Below are 20,718 nucleotides of genomic sequence, written 5' to 3' on the forward strand. Positions count from 1 at the left end.
ATCCTTGGGAGTAATTTCCAAACACCTGAAGGTACCACGTTCATCTATACAAACAATAGTACGCAAGTATAAACACCATGGGACCACGCAGTCTCCTAGAGATGAACATACTTTGGTGCGAAAAGTGCAAATCAATCCCAGAACAACAGCAAAGGACTCTGTGAAGATGCTGGAGGAAATAAGTACAAAAGTATCTATATCCACAGTAAAACGAGTCCTATATCGACATAACCTGAAAGGCCGCTCAGCAAGGAAGAAGTCACTGCTCCAAAACCTCCATAAAAAAGACAGACTACGGTTTGCAACTGCACATGGGGACAAAGATCGTACTTTTTGGAGAAATGTCCTCTGGTCTGATGAAACAAAAATAGAACGGTTTGGCCATAATGACCATCGTTATGTTTGGAGGAAAAGGGGGGAGGCTTGCAAGCCGAAGAACAACATCCCAACTGTGAAGCACAGGGGTGGCAGCATCATGTTGTGGGGGTGCTTTGCTGCAGGAGGGACTGGTGCACTTCACAAAATAGAAGGCATCATGAGGAGGAAAATTATGTGGATATATTGAAGCAACATCTCAAGACATCAGTCAGGATGTTAAAGCTTGGTCGCAAATGGAGAGCTGCCTCTGGATGAGCGTTTTTCTGTTTGCTTATGGCCGTACACAGCTCATTGAGTGCGGTCTTAGTGCCAGCATCGGTTAGTGGTGGGAAATCGACAGCTGTGAAGAATATAGATGAAAACTCTCTTTGTAAATAGTGTGGTACAGCTTTTCATGAGTTACTTCCTTAGATATCGTGCACCAGCTGTTGGTTACAAAAATACATAGACCGCCACCCCTTGTCTTACCAGAGGCTTCTGTTCTATCCTGCTAATACAGTGTATAACCTGCCAGCTATATGTTATTCATGTCGTCGTTCAGCCATGACTCGGGGAAACTTAATACAGTTTTTAATGTCCCGTTGGTAGGATATACGTTCTCGTAGCTTGTCTATTTTATTTTCCAATGATTGTACGTTGGCTAATAGGACCGATGACAAAGGTAGATTACCCACTTGCCGCCGGATCCTTACGAGGCACCCCGACCTTCGTCCCCAATATCTCCGTCTCTTTCTCCTGCGAATGAAGGGGATGAGGGCCTTGTCGGGTGTCTGGAGTAAATCCCTCGCGTCAGACTCGTTAAAGGAAAAAAATCTTCCTTCAATACGAGGTGTGTAATCGCTGTCCTAATATCTAGAAGCTCTTTTCGGTCATAAGTGACAGTGGCAGAAACATTATGTACAAAATGCGTTACAAATAACACGAAAACACACATACAACAGCACAATTGGTTACGGGTCCGTAAAACGGCAGCCATCTACTCTGGCGCAATTCTGTTCCAAAGGAACTTTTTGAGTAAATGGGAACTTTGAGGAAGACTGTGATCGATAGGAAGGAGACTGGTCTCTTATTAAACAGAAAGACCTTGTCCGCATCACAAATAGCACCCTACTCCCTATATAGTGCACCACTTTTGTCTAATAACCTTTAGTAAGGTTTGTTCTCTAGTGACATAGTTAGGTTTGTTCTCTAGGGACATAGTAAGGTTTGTTCTCTAGGGACATAGTAAGGTTTGTTCTCTAGGGACATAGTAAGGTTTGTTCTCTAGTGACATAGTAAGGTTTGTTCTCTAGTGACATAGTAAGGTTTGTTCTCTAGAGACATAGTAAGGATTGTTCTCTAGGGACATAGTAAGGTTTGTTCTCTAGGGACATAGTAAGGTTTGTTCTCTAGGGACATAGTAAGGTTTGTTCTCTAGTGACATAGTAAGGTTTGTTCTCTAGTGACATAGTAAGGTTTGTTCTCTAGTGGCATAGTAAGGTTTGTTCTCTAGTGACATAGTAAGGTTTGTTCTCTAGAGACATAGTAAGGTTTGTTCTCTAGTGGCATGGTAAGGTTTGTTCTCTAGTGACATAGTAAGGTTTGTTCTCTAGAGACATAGTAAGGATTGTTCTCTAGGGACATGGTAAGGATTGTTCTCTAGGGACATAGTAAGGATTGTTCTCTAGGGACATAGTAAGGTTTGTTCTCTAGTGACATAGTAAGGATTGTTCTCTAGGGACATAGTAAGGATTGTTCTCTAGGGACATAGTAAGGTTTGTTCTCTAGGGACATAGTAAGGATTGTTCTCTAGGGACATAGTAAGGTTTGTTCTCTAGGGACATAGTAAGGATTGTTCTCTAAGGACATAGTAACATTTGCTCCCTAGGGTCTTTGCAGGCCTTTAAGCCCTCAGCTGGCACCAAAGGGCCACTGTCATTCCCCCACTCATGGCCTACCCTAATCATATTAACAGCTTGATAATCAATGAGAGAGAGAGAGTGAGAGGGGGTGGGGAGAGAGAATCAACAAAGAATCAACAACAAAAAACAGAGCAAACTAGAGTGCTATTTGGCCCTAAACAGAGAGTACACAGTGGCAGAATACCTGACCACTGTGACTGACCCAAACTTAAGGAAAGCTTGTACCTACTCAGTGAGCATAGCCTTGCTATTGAGAAAGGCTGCCGTAGGCAGACCTGGCTCTCAAGAGAAGACAGGCTATGTGCACACTGTCCACAAAATGAGTTGGAAACTGAGCTGCACTTCCTAACCTCCTGCCAAATGTATGACCATATTAGAGACACATATTTCCCTCAGATTACACAGACCCCCAAAGAATTCCAAAACAAACCCAATTTTGATAAAATCCCATATCTATTGGTGAAATACCACAGTGTGCCAACAAAGCAGCAATATTTGTGACCTGTTGCCACAAGAAAAGGTCAACCAGTAAAGAACACCATTGTAAATACAACCTATATTTATGTTTATTTATTTTCGCTTTTGTAGTTTAATAACTATTTGCACATCGTTACACCACTGTAATCTAGACATAAAATGACATTGTAACTTTTGTGAGTGTAATGTTTACTGTTAATTTTTGTATCGTTTATTTCACTTTTGTTTATTATGTATTTCACTTGCTTTGGCAATGTAAACATATGTTTCCCATGGCAACAAATCCCCTTGAATTGAGAGAGAGAAACAAAGAGATCAACAAAGAGAGAAACAACAATGGAATCAATTTATGGAGTGAGGGAGGCAAATACAAACAGAATGGGAAAGAAACAGATACCGAGAGGTCATGATATTGAGTGGGAGAAAGAGGACGTGCAGTGTATTCAGCTACTCTGGTAAAAAAATGATTGATACATCAATTAGCCAACAGCCATGAGTTTGGCAGTACCTCTCCCTAACAACAGTGGAGGAAAGGGAAGTGTCAAACACTGTGAGAGAAGAAGAACTCATCCTCCACAAACCAACCATCATTATGGCTCTCTAAATAGCGCACGGGGATTGCTTAAAGGAGAATACTAGGATCTTAATATTGAGTCTTGAATATAAACTCCTCCATGGGAACTTTTGAGATGATCATTTAGCTAATACCATTAAACAGTACAGCACATGGGAAATCAAATGGGAGCATAATAGCTATAGAGCACTGGGTCAAATGGCTTCCTGTTCCCAGGCACTGAGTCAATTGGCTTCCTGTTCCCAGGCATATTGCTGAGAGGCATGTTACCTCAAACCACTCTGACTCATTCCATGGAAACTAGATGGCGTACTACTCCAGATGTCAATTCAACTCATTCCATAGAAACTAGATGGTGTACTAGTCCAGATGTCATTTCAACTCATTCCATAGAAACTAGATGGTGTACTAGTCCAGATGCCATTTCAACTCATTCCATAGAAACTATATGGTTTACTAGTCCAGATGCCATTTCAACTCATTCCATAGAAACTAGATGGTGTACTACTCCAGATGTCATTTCAATTCATTCCATGGAAATTAGATGGTGTACTACTCCAGATGTCATTTCAATTCATTCCATGGAAATTAGATGGTGTACTACTCCAGATGTCATTTCAACTCATTCCATGGAAATTAGATGGTGTACTACTCCAGATGTCATTTCAACTCAAAGAACATTTAAAAAGACATGAACACTAGAAGACAAGAAAGAAAACCTTTTCCCTTTTTCATTTCAGCTTTGTCAAACCTTTCCGTTCAACAGTACTTTATGATATCCATGAATACATGAAATACTCAGTTTAAGCACATGGTCGATAGTCAGTATTGCTTGAGGTAAACAGTGTGTAGGTCAGGGGGCTTATGGTAAGAGCCAGAGTGGTGGGATAAGTCTCCACAGCGCACACACCCTTTTAAATTCAGACTCACATGCTCTCACCCACTAACAAACCCACACAGGTTTCCTCAGCTCAGTGCATTTACAAGCCAGTGCTACACACTAGTAAATGGGCAGATAAGAGCATAGAGATGTGTAATTGAGGACATGGCCTGTAAACTCTGCGCTGGTAATTATTGTCCATAATACAGTATTATCTCCAGGCTTCTCTCTCTCTCTCTCCCTCTCATATCGAGGGCGGTGCATTTGCCATACCAAACGGTGATGCAGCCAGTCAAGATGCTCTCAATGGTGCAGCTGTAAAACTTTTTGAGGATCCAAGGATATTATTTTTTTATTAGGATGTTGATGTGGATGGGATGGTGCTCTCCCCTCTTTTTCCTGTAATCCACGATCAGCTCCTTGGTCTTACTGATGTTGAGGGAGAGGGTGTTGTCCTGGCGCCACACTGCTAAGTCTCTGACCTCCCTGTAGGCCATCTCATCGCTGTCGGAGATCAGCCCTAACATCGTCGTGTCGTTAGCAAACTTGATAATGGTGTTGGAGTCGTGCGTGGCCACACAGTCGTGGGTGAACAGGGAGTACAGAAGGGGACTAAGCACACACACCTGAGGCCCCCCCCCCCGTGTTGAGGGCCAGCATGGCGAAGGGGTTGTTACCTACTGGACCCTCACCACCTGGGGCCGGCCTGTTAGGGTGTCCAGGATCCAGTTGCAAAGGGAGGTGTTCAGTCCCAGGGTCCACAGCTTAGCGATGAGCTTGGAGGGGAGTGGACTATGGTGTATCCTATGAACAACCTTCTCACATAGTTATTTCCCTTCTTGTCCAGGTGGGAGAGACCAGTGTGAAGACACTTGCCAGCTGGTTTGCACATGCTTTGAGAATGGGCCCTGGTATTCAATCTGTCGGCCTTGCGAGTGTTAACGTGTTTAAAAGTTTTACTCATAACGGCCATGGACAGCGAGATCACACAGTCATCTGGAACAACAGGGGCTTTCAAGCAAGACTCAGTGTTGTATTCCTGAAGCGAGCGTAAAAGTTTGGGAGTTCTGCATCACTGGGCATCTCACGGCTGGGTTTCACTTTGTAATCTGTTATCGTCTGCAAACCCTGCCACATCCGCTGAGCGTTGGAGCCGGTGTAATAGGATTCCACTTTCCTCCTGTATGTCTTATGTCTCGTTGGAGGTCATAGCAGGCTTTCTTGTATGCATCCATATTCATGTCCCGTTCCTTGCAAGTGGTACCTCTAACCCAGGCCCGCGACCTGATTCAATACGGCCCGCGGAATCATGCTCAGATCACATAAAGAATTTGCGATAGTAAAGTTTTGAAAAACGTATTTGTTATTCAAATTAAAAGCCCAATGAATACTCGTCTTTGTGTAATGATTTAACACACAGCACAGTTACAAATAGTAGCTATCTAGAAATTGCGCAAAAATGTGTTTTTCAAAGATTTCAAAGATAAGGAAAGTAGACAATGAATGTAGGGTGTTCCAGCAAGACTGGACATCAAAATATGTATTTATTGAGGTATCAGGGAAAGCTTTGTGCTTAGTGTGCAAAGAGGGCATCGCTGTCTTGAAAGACTACAACTTGTCCCGACACTTCCAGACGGAGCATACAGAGAAATATAGGAATGTCTTCTGAGCAGAGGGCAAGTGCATCGAAAGAGTTGCTTTCACAGTTGCCTCACGCTCTCTCAAACAGAGAATTAGTGAACATAAAAGTTCAATCAGGCGAAACGACAGGGATTATCCAGTCGCAGTACATTTTAATGACCTAAAACATGACATTTCTACCTTTAGATTTTGTGGTATAGAGAAGGTCAAGATATCAGACAGGGGAGGTGATATTAATAATACTCTGAGTAAAAGAGAATGTTTTTGGATTTTCACCCTCCAGACATTATTTCCTAAAGGACTTAATGATGAAATGCCTATGTATGTTATGTTGTGAATGAGAACATTAATTATGTGCCTATTTAAGATTACTGTGATGTTTTTCGTGCGAAGTGCCCAATGATTGATGAAGGCTTGCTGTGTCCTCATGGTGGTTTTATGGACGTGTTTAATGCGTCTTATTTATACACTTTTGTGGTGTTTGTGAAAGGCATATTGTTATGTTTGGTAGCACTTTATTTTTCCTTGGCCTCCAACCCCTTTCCATGCGTGGAACGGATGTGGGTGGGGCCAGGTCTACATAGGGGTGCTGATTTAAAAAAATTCACAAAAGCTCTGACGCCAATACGTAAAGCTTATTAAATATCAGTGATACTATCAAGAGCAGTGTGCGGTTTCCTTTTTCCTTCATCTTGTTCAACTGTTACCATGTACCTGCAAAAAGATTGCTCAGAAGTGCGAGTGCCTTATGAATTTTGTATTACAGTTGCAAAAGCAGCAAGGACTTTTCACAGAAATGCATTCAGCAAATGACGGAATTGTGAGAGTTAGCTATGTACTGTCCCACAAAATTGCTAAACATAGTAAGCCATTCGCTGAGGGTGAATTCATTAAATAATGTTTAATTGACTCTGCAGCAATACTTTGCCCTGACAAGAAATTGCTGTTTGAAAATGTTTCCCTGTCAAGACGAACAGTGATAAGGCATGTTGAGGACATCGCAGAGAATATGGAACAACAGCTGAAAGAAAAGGTAAAGGATTTCCCCTATTTCTCCTTGGCCCTGGGTTACACAGCGCAGTTGTTGATATTCCTACAAGGCATAACCCTAGACTTTGAAATTACAGAGAGGCTTGCTTCAGTGCAGTCAATGAAGAGCACAACCACAGGGAAAGAGTTATTGGAGGAGGTTAATAAGTGTGTGGCAAAGCTGGGACTGAGTTTTGAAAAGTTATCCAGTGTGACCACTGATGGGTGCCCAAACTTGACAGGAAAAAATGTTGGCCTTTTGAAAAGGATACAAGATCAAGTAGCTGAGCTGAACCCAGATCAGAAAATTATTTTTCTGCACTGCATTATTCATCAGGAGGTGCTCTGGAAATGTGTTCTGGAAATGAGCCATGTTGTGGATACAGTCACTAAAGTGGCACACTTCATAAGAGCAAAATCTTTAAACCACAGAGAGACAGAGTCGGAGAGACAGAGTCGGGTCATGCAGATCTCCCCTACCACACAAACGTGAGATGGCTGAGTTTGGGGAAGGTGTTTAAAAGGGTGTGGGACCTGAAGTCAGAGATTGCTGAGTTTTTGCAAATGAAAGGAAAATATGTGGATTTCCCTCATCTGCAATAAAAGGAATGGTTGGCTGATTTTGCATTCACCGTGGACATCATGGCCCTCATGAATGAACTGAATTCCAAACTACAAGGGAAGGGCCTTTTTGGACATCAGATGTACAGCCTTGTCAAAGCCTTCAAGGGAAAATTACTCCTCCTGACCCGCCAAGTAGAAGCCAACAATCTCACCCACCTTCCAACACTACTAGTCTGTTCCCTATCAGATGAGAACAATCTCACCCACCTTCCGACACTACTAGTCTGTTCCCTATCAGATGAGAACAATCTCACCCACCTTCCGACACTACTAGTCTGTTCCCTATCAGATGAGAACAATCTCACCCACCTTCCGACACTACTAGTCTGTTCCCTATCAGATGAGAACAATCTCACCCACCTTCCAACACTACTAGTCTGTTCCCTATCAGATGAGAACAATCTCACCCACCTTCCAACACTACTAGTCTGTTCCCTATCAGATGAGAACAATCTCACCCACCTTCCAACACTACTAGTCTGTTCCCTATCAGATGAGAACAATCTCACCCACCTTCCAACACTACTAGTCTGTTCCCTATCAGATGAGAACAATCTCACCCACCTTCCAACACTACTAGTCTGTTCCCTATCAGATGAGAACAATCTCACCCACCTTCCAACACTACTAGTCTGTTCCCTATCAGATGAGAACAATCTCACCCACCTTCCAACACTACTAGTCTGTTCCCTATCAGATGAGAACAATCTCACCCACCTTCCTACACTAGTCTGTTCCCTATCAGATGACCAGCGGGAGAAGTATCCATCGCTGCTGCGTGCTCTGAACGCTGAGTTTTCTCATCGTTTTGAGGATTTTCAAAGTGTTGGAAAATGACATGCTGTTGGTTTCCTCTCCTTTCACCTTCAATGTGGATAACGCTCCGACTGACCTGCAACCTGAGTTCACCTTCAATGTGGATAACGCTCCGACTGACCTGCAACCTGAGTTCACCTTCAATGTGGATAACGCTCCGACTGACCTGCAACCTGAGTTCACCTTCAATGTGGATAATGCTCCGACTGACCTGCAACCTGAGTTCACCTTCAATGTGGATAACGCTCCGACTGACCTGCAATTTGAGCTCATCGATCTTCAGTCTGATGCAGTGATTGGAGAACTATTCAAAACAATGTCACTGACGAGGTTCTATGCATCTCTCGATGAACAAAACTTTAAAGATTAGGAGTCATGCTCAGAAGATGTTTGTACTGTTTGGGTCAACCTATGTATGTGAACAGATATTTTCAGTGATGAAATATAACAAGTCAAGGCACAGATCATCTCTTACTGACTCTCACCTATCAGCTATCCTGCCCATAGCGACGTCAGAAACTATACCTGACTTCACTGCTCTAGTCAATGCCCATCAGAGACTTCAGTCCTCACACTGATTGAGTAGTTTAAATGTAATGTTGAGCTCTCTCTCTTTCTTGGGTTTTTGTGCATACAAGTTAACAAGAGTTCTGTCCGTGGTGCTGAATGCAGTGTACTTTTCCCTCTGTGTAGTTCATTGCATGTTTAATAATGAAAATACCTCCCAAAAGGAGAACATGGATGTGGTTTATTTCTGTGCATGTTAAAACAGTAAAATAAGTAGCATAACTGGACGTGATTTACAGTAGATATATCTGTCAACACAGTCATAGACATGATGTATAATCCTGTAAAATGATTCTGGCCCGCGACTGCAAAATATATTTTAAATAATTGCCCAGGCCTACTCTAGCCTTTGCCCTGTGGGGATATTGCCTGCAATCCATGGTTTTTGGTTTGGATACGTTCTTATAGTGACTGTGGGGACGACTTTGTCTATGCACTTATTGATGAAGCCCGTGACTGATGTGGTAAACTCCTCAACGCTATCGGATGAATCCCGGAACATATCCTAGTCTGTACTAGTAAAACAGTCTTGTAGCCTTGTTTCATTGGACCACTTCCGTATTGAGCGTGTCATTAGTACTTCCTGTTTGAGCTTTTGTTTGTAAACAGGAAGCAGGAGAGTAGAGTCTTGGTAAAATTTGCCAATGGGAGGACCTTGTATGTGTTTCTACGGGTAGAATAAAAGTGGTCTAGAGTTCTTAACACTACTAGTGACGCAGGAGACGTGTTGGTAAAAGTGAGGTAAAATGGTGTTAAGTCTCCCCGCATTAAAGTCTCCACCCACCAGGAACACTGACTCTGGGTGAGTGGTTTCTTGTTTGTTTATGACCCCTTACAGTTCATTGAGTGCCAAAGTGGTGTTGGCTTGTGGAGGGATGTAGACAACCGCGATAACTACAGAAGAGAACTCTCTTGGCAGATAAAAGGGTCTGCCAGTTGTTGTTTATGAAGAGGCACACTCCCCCTTTTGGACTTGCCTGATCGTGCCGCTGCACAGAGAAACCACTGAGTTCTACGTACATAAAGTCCTCCATGCCACCTCTCTGCAAGGCAGATAATATTGCAACTTTTCAAGTCTGTCTGATAGGAGACTCTTGAACAAAGCTCATCCATCTTATTCTCCAGTGACTGGACATTTTCCTGTAGAATGGAGAGGAGTGCCGGTCGGGTTTTCTCTTTGTCTAAATCTCACCAGGATGCCGACACATCTATCGCGTCGACGCCTGAATATTTTTGTAGCCCCTGAAACAAAGGACTGGGGTGCGGTATGAAAAAGGTAACAGATGAGTCGGAGTTGAATTCGGATTTGAAATCAAAATGGAGGTCAGTACCTGTCGATTTGATGTCCGGAAGTGCTTGGCGGTCAAATGTGATAATAGTAAAGATAAACTAAATAGCAAAGATGGGTTGGAACTCGTAAGATGTTGCCTGCCTGCTTGCCTGCCTGGGTCTCTCTCTCACACACACACACACACACACACACACACACACACACACACACACACACACACACACACACACACACACACACACACACACACACACACAGAGGGGGGCACAATAGTTTCCATTAACTAGGCACGCTGTTCTGCCTTGTGCAGCCATGAATCTTTATGATGGAACATTAACATGCAAATTGGCTTTTAAAACATTTGAGGATGTAAAAAATAATAAATAAAAAGCTGCATACCGCTTTTGCTTAATATAAATTAGACTATAACCCAGCCCTAATGTATTGGATTCAAATATGAAACTCCATCAAATGTGTACAACCAACAGAACACTGCACATTATGACAGCTGTAGGAAGCATTTATCAAATACTGCATCGGAATTGACACGTTCATGGCTATCTGACAAGGCTCTGTCTGAGGGAGATTGAATATAAATACAGTTCTTTAACTGGGCTTTTGTGCTGCTAATCTATTACCGGCCATTGGCTTTCTCCTCGCCACCGTGTCTTGAGTTTACCCCCGGGTCCAGGAACGCAATGAATGGAAAGGAAATGAGTGGGAGAGAGATAACATGCTAACCACAAAGTCCCTCACCCATAAAGTACACACAGCAGGTTCCTTAACCGTGAACAGCTTGGGATGCTTTTGTTCTTCAGAAGAAAAAAATCATTATCTTAAAAAGCCAACCAAATTAAACTCATCTGGCTTTTGATTTCAGCAACTGAAAAGACTATGTATAAAATGCCTTTTATCAAGACCTGACAGGCACAGCGGGGAGTTATAGAGTGTATTGTTAATATGGATGGAGGAAAAGATTCCCCTGACCACACATGCCCACACACACAAGATGGCACGCACACGCACGCACGCACGCACACGCACACACGCACACGCACACGCACACGCACACACACACACACACACACACACACACACACACACACACACACACACACACACAAACACACACACACACACACACACACACACACACACACACACACACACACACACACACACACACACACACACAGCCCGAGGTGAAAGGTAGCTCATGCTCACTGGGCTTAATCCAGAAATGGATGGTGAATCATACACAGCACAGCTCTGGAATACTAAATGCAACCATGCCTCATCTGTATCAGTCTACCAGTAAGCTGCAGTAGGAAAACATGTGATTAGAACCCTATTCCATGGCTCTGGGAATCAGCAACAACCCCCAACCCAACCCACCCCGGCCTGAAACAACGATGTGGTTTCAAAAACAATGGGGAAGATACAGAAGTGTTTTCTGAGAGGATGAATGTGTTAGGAGACCGTATGGGACTCGTTTCAGGAAACCAGGCATGTCACGGGTCACAACTTCACAGGAGAGCCATTTGAACGTAAACTTAAAAAAAAAATTTTTGCAAAATTCGTTTTTGTCAGAAATGCCTTCTGGAACATGTGAACTTTCATGTGCCTTCATAACAAACTTGTATGCCATCTGTAAATACAAAATAGAATTGTTAAATTACAAGCCTAGTTGGTTTAGCCACAGAAAAAGTCAGCAACCTTCCCGCTAGCCATGATTGGCTGAGCTAATGAGTGGTCTGGACATACCGAGAGATGAGTTCGGATTGGTCTGCCATATAGCACGCTTCTGTGTATAATATGAGCTGGTCAGTATGTGTAGGTAATCCTTTCTAACACGGCATTTAAAACAATATTTTGCTAAGTAGAACTGTATAAGTGGCCTTCTCCACTTTCTGGAGGACCGAGTTTTGAAATCAGTGGAATTAGAGTATGATAGCTAAGGAGATGGAGAAAACACCTGTCTCCAGATTACACCTTCAAACTAAGGGCAACCATGGCATCCGTGACAGGGAGAAGCATCCATCCATGATGTATACGGGTAAGATAGACTAGCTAGCTAGTTATAGCCTAATGGTAGCTCATGCAGGGTAGTAACGTCATGAGTTGGGATTATTGTTCATTGTTTAGCTAGCTAGCTACATGTCTTAACAAAAGACTCCACCATTTCAATAGAATGTCACTGCAACAACTGTTGATAGACGTAGCTGGTAAATTCGTTCTGGTTATCTACTCCAATTTCAGAGCACTCTCATCTGAGTGTGCCAGAGCGCAGAATAACAGACAAATTTACGAACGCTCAACACCGGTTGAATATGGCCGGTGTCAGTAAACATTGGCAAAAAAAGTATAAATTGTTGCCAGCAACACGTTCTGGATAACATAAAAACAGCCTAACCAGCTCTGCTAGGGCGAGTAAAATGGTCGGTGAGTCTGGAAGTAGCTAGCCAATGTTAGCCAGTTAGCTTGGGTGCTTGATTGCTGTTGTTAGGACAGAACGCTCAGATCAACCCTTAAAGAGATGGCTGGGACTAAAGCTTAAGAGGGTTTGAACGATGCTGAATTGGTGTAGACAAAGAAGAGCTCTCCAGTAGGTATCAAATCAAATCAAATTGTATTTGTCACATACACATGGTTAGCAGATGTTAATGCGAGTGTAGCGAAATGCTTGTGCTTCTAGTTCCGCCAATGCAGTAATACCTAACAAGTAATCCAAAAAATTCACAACTACCTTATACACACAAATGTAAGGGATGAATAAGAATATGTACATATAAATACCTGTATATGGATGAGCGATGGCCGTGCGGCATAGGCAAGATGCAGTAGATGGTATAGAGCAGTATATACATATACGAGATGAGTAATGTAGGATATGTAAAGATTATTAAAGTGCCGTTATTTAAGGTGACTAGTGATACCTTTATTGAGTCCATTTATTAAAGTGGCCAGAGACTTGAGTCTGTATGTTGACAGCAGCCTCTCTATGTTAGTGATGACTGTTTAACAGTCTGATCGCCTTGAGATAAAATCAGTTTTTCAGTCTCAAGTTTGATGCGCCTGTACTGACCTAACCTTCTGGAAGATAGCGGGGTGAACAGGCAGTGGCTCGGGTGGTTGTTGTCCTTGATGATCTTTTTGGCCTTCCTGTGACATTGGGTGCTGTAAGTGTCCTGGAGGGCAGGTAGTTTGCCCCCGGTGATGCATTGTGCAGACCCCATCACCCTCTGGAGAGCCTTGCGGTCGAGGGCGGAGCAGTTGCCGTACCAGGCGGTGATACAGCCCGAAAGGATGCTCTCGATTGTGCGTGAGTGTTTTAGGTGACAAGCGACATTTCTTCAGCCTCCTGAGGTTGAAGAGGTGCTGTTACTGTTGTGCCTTCTTCACCACGCTGTCTGTGTGGGTGGACCATTTCAGTTTGTCCGTGATGTGTACGCCGAGGAACTTTCCACCTTCTCCACTACGTCCCGTCGATGTGGATGGGGGGTTGCTCCCTCCTCTGTTTCCTGAAGTCCACGATCATCTCCTTTGTTTTGTTGACGTTGAGTGAGAGGTTATTTTCCTGACACCACACTCCAAGGGCCCTCATCTCCTTCCTGTAGGCCGTCTCGTCGTTGCTGGTAATCAAGCCTACCACAGTAGTGTCGTCTGCAAACTTAATGATTGAGTTGGAAGCGTGCATGGCCACGTAGTCATGGGTGAACAGGGAGCACAGGAGAGGGCTGAGAACGCACCCTTGTGGGGCCCCAGTGTTGAGGATCAGCGGGGTGGAGATATTGTTTCCTACTTTCACCACCTGGGGGCTGCCCGTCAGAAAGTCCAGGACCCAGTTGCACAGGGCGGGGTCGAGGCCCAGGGTCTCGAGCTTAATGACGAGTTTGGAGGGTACTGTGGTATTAAATGCTGAGCTGTAGTCAATGAACACCATTCTTACATAGGTATTCCTCTTGTCCAGATGGGATATGGCAGTGTGCAGTGTGGTGGCGATTGCATAGTTAGTGGACATATTGTGGCGGTAAGAAAATTGGAGTGGGTCTAGGGTATCACATAGGGTGGAGGTGATATGCTCCTTGAATAGTCTCTTGAAGCACTTCATGATGACAGAAGTGAGTGCAACGGGGCAACAGTCATTTAGTTCAGTTACCTTGGCTTTCTTAGGAACAGGAACAGTGGTGGCCATCTTGAAGAATGTTGGGACAACAGACTGGGATAGGGATTGATTGAATATGTTTTAATAGGAAATATTTTAATAGTCACAGTGGGTACGTCATCTCCGATGCACTTGCTAATAAACTCGCTCACAGTCAGCGTAAATATCAATGTTGTTGTCTGAGGCTATCCGGAACATATCCCAGTCCACGTGATCGAAGCAATCCTGAAGCGTGGAATCCGATTGGTCAGACCAGCATTGGACAGAACTGAGCAAGGGCGTTTCCTGTTTTAGTTTCTGTCTATAGGCTGAGAGCAACAAAATGGAGTCATGGTCAGATTTCCCGAAGGCAGGGCGGGGGAGGGCTTTGTATGCATCGCGGAAGTTAAGAGTAGCAATGATCCAGAATGCTATTAGCCCGTGTCGTGCATTCGATATGCCGACAGAATTTAGGAAGTCACATTCTCAGGTTATCTTTGTTAAAATCCCAGTCTACAAGAAATGCAGCAACAGGATGTATGGTTTCCAATTTACATAGTCCAGCGAAGTTCTTTCAGGGCCGACGAGGTATATGCTTGGGAGGGATATACACAGCTGTGACTATAATCAAAGATAATTCTCTTGGAAGATAATGCGGTCGGCATGTGATTGTAAGGAATTCTAGGTCATGTGAACAAAATGACTTATGTTCCTGTATGTTGTTGTGATTACACCATGAGTCGTTAATCATAAGGCATACACTCCCGCCCTTCTTCTTACCAGAGAGATGTTTGTTTCTGTCGACGCGATGCATGAAGAAACCGGGTGGCTGTACCGACTCTGACAACATATCCCGAGTGAGCCATGTTTCCATGAAACAGAGAATGTTACAATCTCTGATGTCTCTCTGGAAGGCAACTCGTGCCATATTTTCGTCCACCTTGTTATCTAGAGATTGGATATTGGCGAGTAATATGCTCGGGAGCGGTGGATGGTGAGCTCGCCTTCTGAGTCTGACCAGTAGGCCGCTCCGTCTGCCTCTCCTGCGGCGACCTCGTTGTTTTGGGTCGGCCTCTGGGATTAGATCCCGTGTCCAGGGTGGAGGTCCGAACAAAGGATCCGCTTCGGGAAAGTCGTATTCCTGGTCGTAATGTTGGTAAGTTGTCATCGCTTTTATATCCAATAGGTCTTCCCGGCTATATGTAATAACACTTGAGATTTCCTGGGCTAACAATGTAAGAAATAATACAGAAAATAATACATAAAAAAAACAAATAACTGCATAGTTTCCTAAGGACCTGAAGCGAGGCAACCATCTCTGTCAGCGCCATCTTGTCCATCCAAAACATTCAAAGGCCATTTTCTTCAAAAGCGAGGTTACAAGTTTATCAAATTTCAAAGCTGAATTACTTTCCCGTTGTTCCTCAAATGCAGTGTGTGATAAACCATTTTGTAGCTCTGTGTCTGCTTTTATCCAATGTAAAATACACAATTTCAAATTTTGCTACATAAGACAGAATCAAGGTGGTTGGTCATGTATGCTAAGCTAAGCTAAATGTGTTACAGTGTGTAAGAGCCGTGTTTGAGTCTATAGGGTTGGTGTTGGCTTGTATGGAGGACATTATGTATGTATGGCTCTATAAGGGGAGACAGTTTGTTGAGCCAAATGAGTTCAGCTCACCAGTGGGACTGACTGAATGAGAGTATTGGAGCTATAGGGGGACTGACTGAATGAGAGTATTGGAGCTATAGTGGGACTGACTGAATGAGAGTATTGGAGCTATAGTGAGACTGACTGAATGAGAGTCTTGGAGCTATAGGGGGACTGACTGAATGAGAGTATTGGAGCTATAGTGGGACAGACTGAATGAGAGTATTGGAGCTATAGTGGGACTGACTGAATGAGAGTATTGGAGCTATAGTGGGACAGACTGAATGAGAGTATTGGAGCTATAGTGGGACTGACTGAATGAGAGTATTGGAGCCATAGTGGGACTGACTGAATGAGAGTATTGGAGCCATAGTGGGACTGACTGAATGAGAGTATTGGAGCTATAGTGGGACTGACTGAATGAGAGTATTGGAGCTATAGTGGGACTGACTGAATGAGAGTATTGGAGCTATAGTGGGACTGACTGAATGAGAGTATTGGAGCTATAGTGGGACTGACTGAATGAGAGTATTGGAGCTATAGTGGGACTGACTGAATGAGAGTATTGGAGCTATAGGGGGACTGACTGAATGAGAGTATTGGAGCCATAGTGGGACTGACTGAATGAGAGTATTGGAGCCATAGTGGGACTGACTGAATGAGAGTATTGGAGCCATAGTGGGACTGACTGAATGAGAGTATTGGAGCCATAGTGGGACTGACTGAATGAGAGTATTGGAGCCATAGTGGGACTGACTGAATGAGAGTATTGGAGCCATAGTGGGACTGACTGAATGAGAGTATTGGAGCTATAGTGGGACTGACTGAATGAGAGTATTGGAGCTATAGTGGGACTGACTGAATGAGAGTATTGGAGCTATAGTGGGACTGACTGAATGAGAGTATTGGAGCTATAGTGAGACTGACTGAATGAGAGTATTGGAGCCATAGTGGGACTGACTGAATGAGAGTATTGGAGCCATAGTGGGACTGACTGAATGAGAGTATTGGAGCTATAGTGGGACTGACTGAATGAGAGTATTGGAGCTATAGTGGGACTGACTGAATGAGAGTATTGGAGCTATAGTGAGACTGACTGAATGAGAGTATTGGAGCTATAGTGGGACTGACTGAATGAGAGTATTGGAGCTATAGTGGGACTGACTGAATGAGAGTATTGGAGCTATAGTGGGACTGACTGAATGAGAGTATTGGAGCTATAGTGGGACTGACTGAATGAGAGTATTGGAGCTATAGTGGGACTGACTGAATGAGAGTATTGGAGCTATAGTGGGACTGACTGAATGAGAGTATTGGAGCTATAGTGGGACTGACTGAATGAGAGTATTGGAGCTATAGTGGGACTGACTGAATGAGAGTATTGGAGCTATAGTGGGACTGACTGAATGAGAGTATTGGAGCTATAGTGGGACTGACTGAATGAGAGTATTGGAGCCATAGTGGGACTGACTGAATGAGAGTATTGGAGCCATAGTGGGACTGACTGAATGAGAGTATTGGAGCCATAGTGGGACTGACTGAATGAGAGTATTGGAGCCATAGTGGGACTGACTGAATGAGAGTATTGGAGCCATAGTGGGACTGACTGAATGAGAGTATTGGAGCCATAGTGGGACTGACTGAATGAGAGTATTGGAGCCATAGTGGGACTGACTGAATGAGAGTATTGATAGAGATACAATACAAGTTAACAATACAGGGTTTTATTTAATTATGTGAGTAGCGCACCTGTAGCACTGAAGGGACTCACCCTGTTCTGGGTCGTACTCCTCCACTGTGCTGACGAAGTGAGGTCTGGAGTAGAAGTTGTGGGGGCAGGGCTGCTGGAGCCCTCCCAGGCTGAAGAAGCCCCGCTCGGTGGCAGCACAGCAGGCGAAGGCTCGGCGGCTGGGGATACAGGGGTGATGCGTCCAACTCTTCATTTCCAGGTCAAAGGCCTCAAAGGCTGTGACAGGAAGCTTTCCCTGACGCCCACCTGCCAGGGAGGAGAGGAGAGGAAGGAGTGGAAGGAGAGGAGGGTAAGGAAGGAGAAGAGGTAGAGACGGTCAAAGGGAGTGGGCAGCAGGGCATGAGAGAGAGGGAATGACAGAGAGGGAGAGATGAAAGGTCAGAATGGGTGGGAGGGATGAGAGGAGATGTGAAGAGAGAGAAACATTTATAAAAAAAGGACTAATTGTTGGCAATCTAAAAATTAGAGGTTCAACAAGGGTTCTTCTAAGATCCTCAAAGATCTTTGAAGAACCTTCGGGTTGTTGGCACTGAAAATGGCCTCCAAAAATGTTCTTCCAAGAACCCCATAGGAGGTGGGGTTCATCGAGGAACCTCCTTAGTTGGTGGGGGCTCTTGCAGGAACCTAACCGCCCATCTGAAACATTTGGATTTGAATTTGAAAGCAGGTACAGGCACTTAACTGAAAAATGTAAAGATCTCCTCAATTTAGGGTTTGTCCCTTGTATGATCTAAATTGATATTGTTTTCTGATGACACCATCTATCTATTCATATTTGTGCAAATCTTTCTAAAACAGAAAATGGACACAACTCAATGGATATCATTCAACAAAGAGGTAAGACTATGTACTGTAGGCTATAATAATATGTTAAAGGCTAGCTGTATTGGGATGACTGAACTGCACACTTTTGTGTCTGTAGGTATATGAGGAGACATAAAAAGGTATGTTAGTAGGTAAAGGTGTTATGCAGATCACATGAACCATCCTCTCCCTTACCTCTTCAATGAATATCCCATAGGCCTCTACATTATGGACAAGGTATGTGTATGAAAACCATTATCAAAACAGTTTTTTCATTCACCACAAAAACCAAGGTATGAATACTGTCGTGTGCATCTTTTGTTAAACATCTCTATAATGACTTACATTTTTTATTCACAGACATCACCCTACCTACACCTCTGATAAATATAATAGGAAACCTGTTCGATCACCATGCACTGTAAAATCATTCTGGCTGTGGATACAGAGAACAACAACACATTAACATCAACAGGACAGAGGATACAGAGAACAACAACACATTAACAACAACACATTAACATCAACAGGACAGAGGATACAGAGAACAACAACACATTAACATCAACAGGACAGAGGATACAGAGAACAACAACACATTAACAACAACACATTAACATCAACAGGACAGAGGATACAGAGACAACAACACATTAACATCAACACATTAACATCAACAGGACAGAGGATACAGAGACAACAACACATTAACATCAACAGGACAGAGGATACAGAGACAACAACACATTAACATCAACAGGACAGAGGATACAGAGAACAACAACACATTAACATCAACAGGACAGAGGATACAGAGACAACAACACATTAACATCAACACATTAACATCAACAGGACAGAGGATACAGAGAACAACAACACATTAACATCAACAGGACAGAGGATACAGAGAACAACAACACATTAACATCAACAGGACAGAGGATACAGAGACAACAACACATTAACATCAACACATTAACATCAACAGGACAGAGGATACAGAGAACAACAACACATTAACATCAACAGGACAGAGGATACAGAGACAACAACACATTAACATCAACACATTAACATCAACAGGACAGAGGATACAGAGAACAACAACACATTAACATCAACAGGACAGAGGATACAGAGAACATCAACACATTAACATCAACAGGACAGAGGATACAGAGACAACAACACATTAACATCAACAGGACAGAGGATACAGAGACAACAACACATTAACATCAACAGGACAGAGGATACAGAGACAACAACACATTAACATCAACACATTAACATCAACAGGACAGAGGATACAGAGAACAACAACACATTAACATCAACAGGACAGAGGATACAGAGACAACAACACATTAACATCAACAGGACAGAGGATACAGAGAACAACAACACATTAACATCAACAGGACAGAGGATACAGAGACAACAACACATTAACATCAACACATTAACATCAACACATTAACATCAACAGGACAGAGGATACAGAGACAACAACACATTAACATCAACAGGACAGAGGATACAGAGAACATCAACACATTAACATCAACACATTAACAGCAACAGGACAGAGGATACAGAGAACATCAACACATTAACATCAACAGGACAGAGGATACAGAGACAACAACACATTAACATCAACAGGACAGAGGATACAGAGACAACAACACATTAACATCAACAGGACAGAGGATACAGAGACAACAACACATTAACATCAACACATTAACATCAACAGGACAGAGGATACAGAGACAACAACACATTAACATCAACAGGACAGAGGATACAGAGAACAACAACACATTAACATCAACAGGACAGAGGATACAGAGACATCAACACATTAACATCAACAGGACAGAGGATACATAGAAAAACAACACATTAACATCAACAGGACAGAGGATACAGAGAACAACAACACATTAACATCAACACATTAACATCAACAGGACAGAGGATACAGAGAACAACAACACATTAACATCAACAGGACAGAGGATACAGAGAACAACAACACATTAACATCAACAGGACAGAGGATACAGAGAACAACAACACATTAACATCAACAGGACAGAGGATAAACCCATTGGACTTGGGGCTCTGCTGGGAGTTTACCTCATATTGGGATTTTTTTGTATTCTGCTTTGCCTAAAATCAT

General features: G+C 43.3%; 1 protein-coding gene across 2 annotated transcripts in view; it reads right to left on the minus strand.

The window, feature by feature from the left end:
* LOC115168614 (kelch domain-containing protein 8B) overlaps nt 1–20,718 on the minus strand; it is a 147,526-nt gene that overhangs the window by 39,388 nt on the left and 87,420 nt on the right. For both annotated transcript variants that reach the window (XR_003870710.1, XM_029724065.1), the window contains exon 3: nt 17,745–17,969. Coding sequence is in view for 1 of the 2 variants with exons in the window: in XM_029724065.1 (XP_029579925.1) it covers nt 17,745–17,969 (225 nt within the window). In the remaining variant the exon portion in view is untranslated. The remainder of the gene's footprint in view (nt 1–17,744; nt 17,970–20,718) is intronic.

The sequence above is a fragment of the Salmo trutta genome, chromosome 30 (genome assembly GCF_901001165.1).
Source record: "Salmo trutta chromosome 30, fSalTru1.1, whole genome shotgun sequence".
Classification (NCBI taxonomy): Eukaryota; Metazoa; Chordata; class Actinopteri; order Salmoniformes; family Salmonidae; genus Salmo; species Salmo trutta.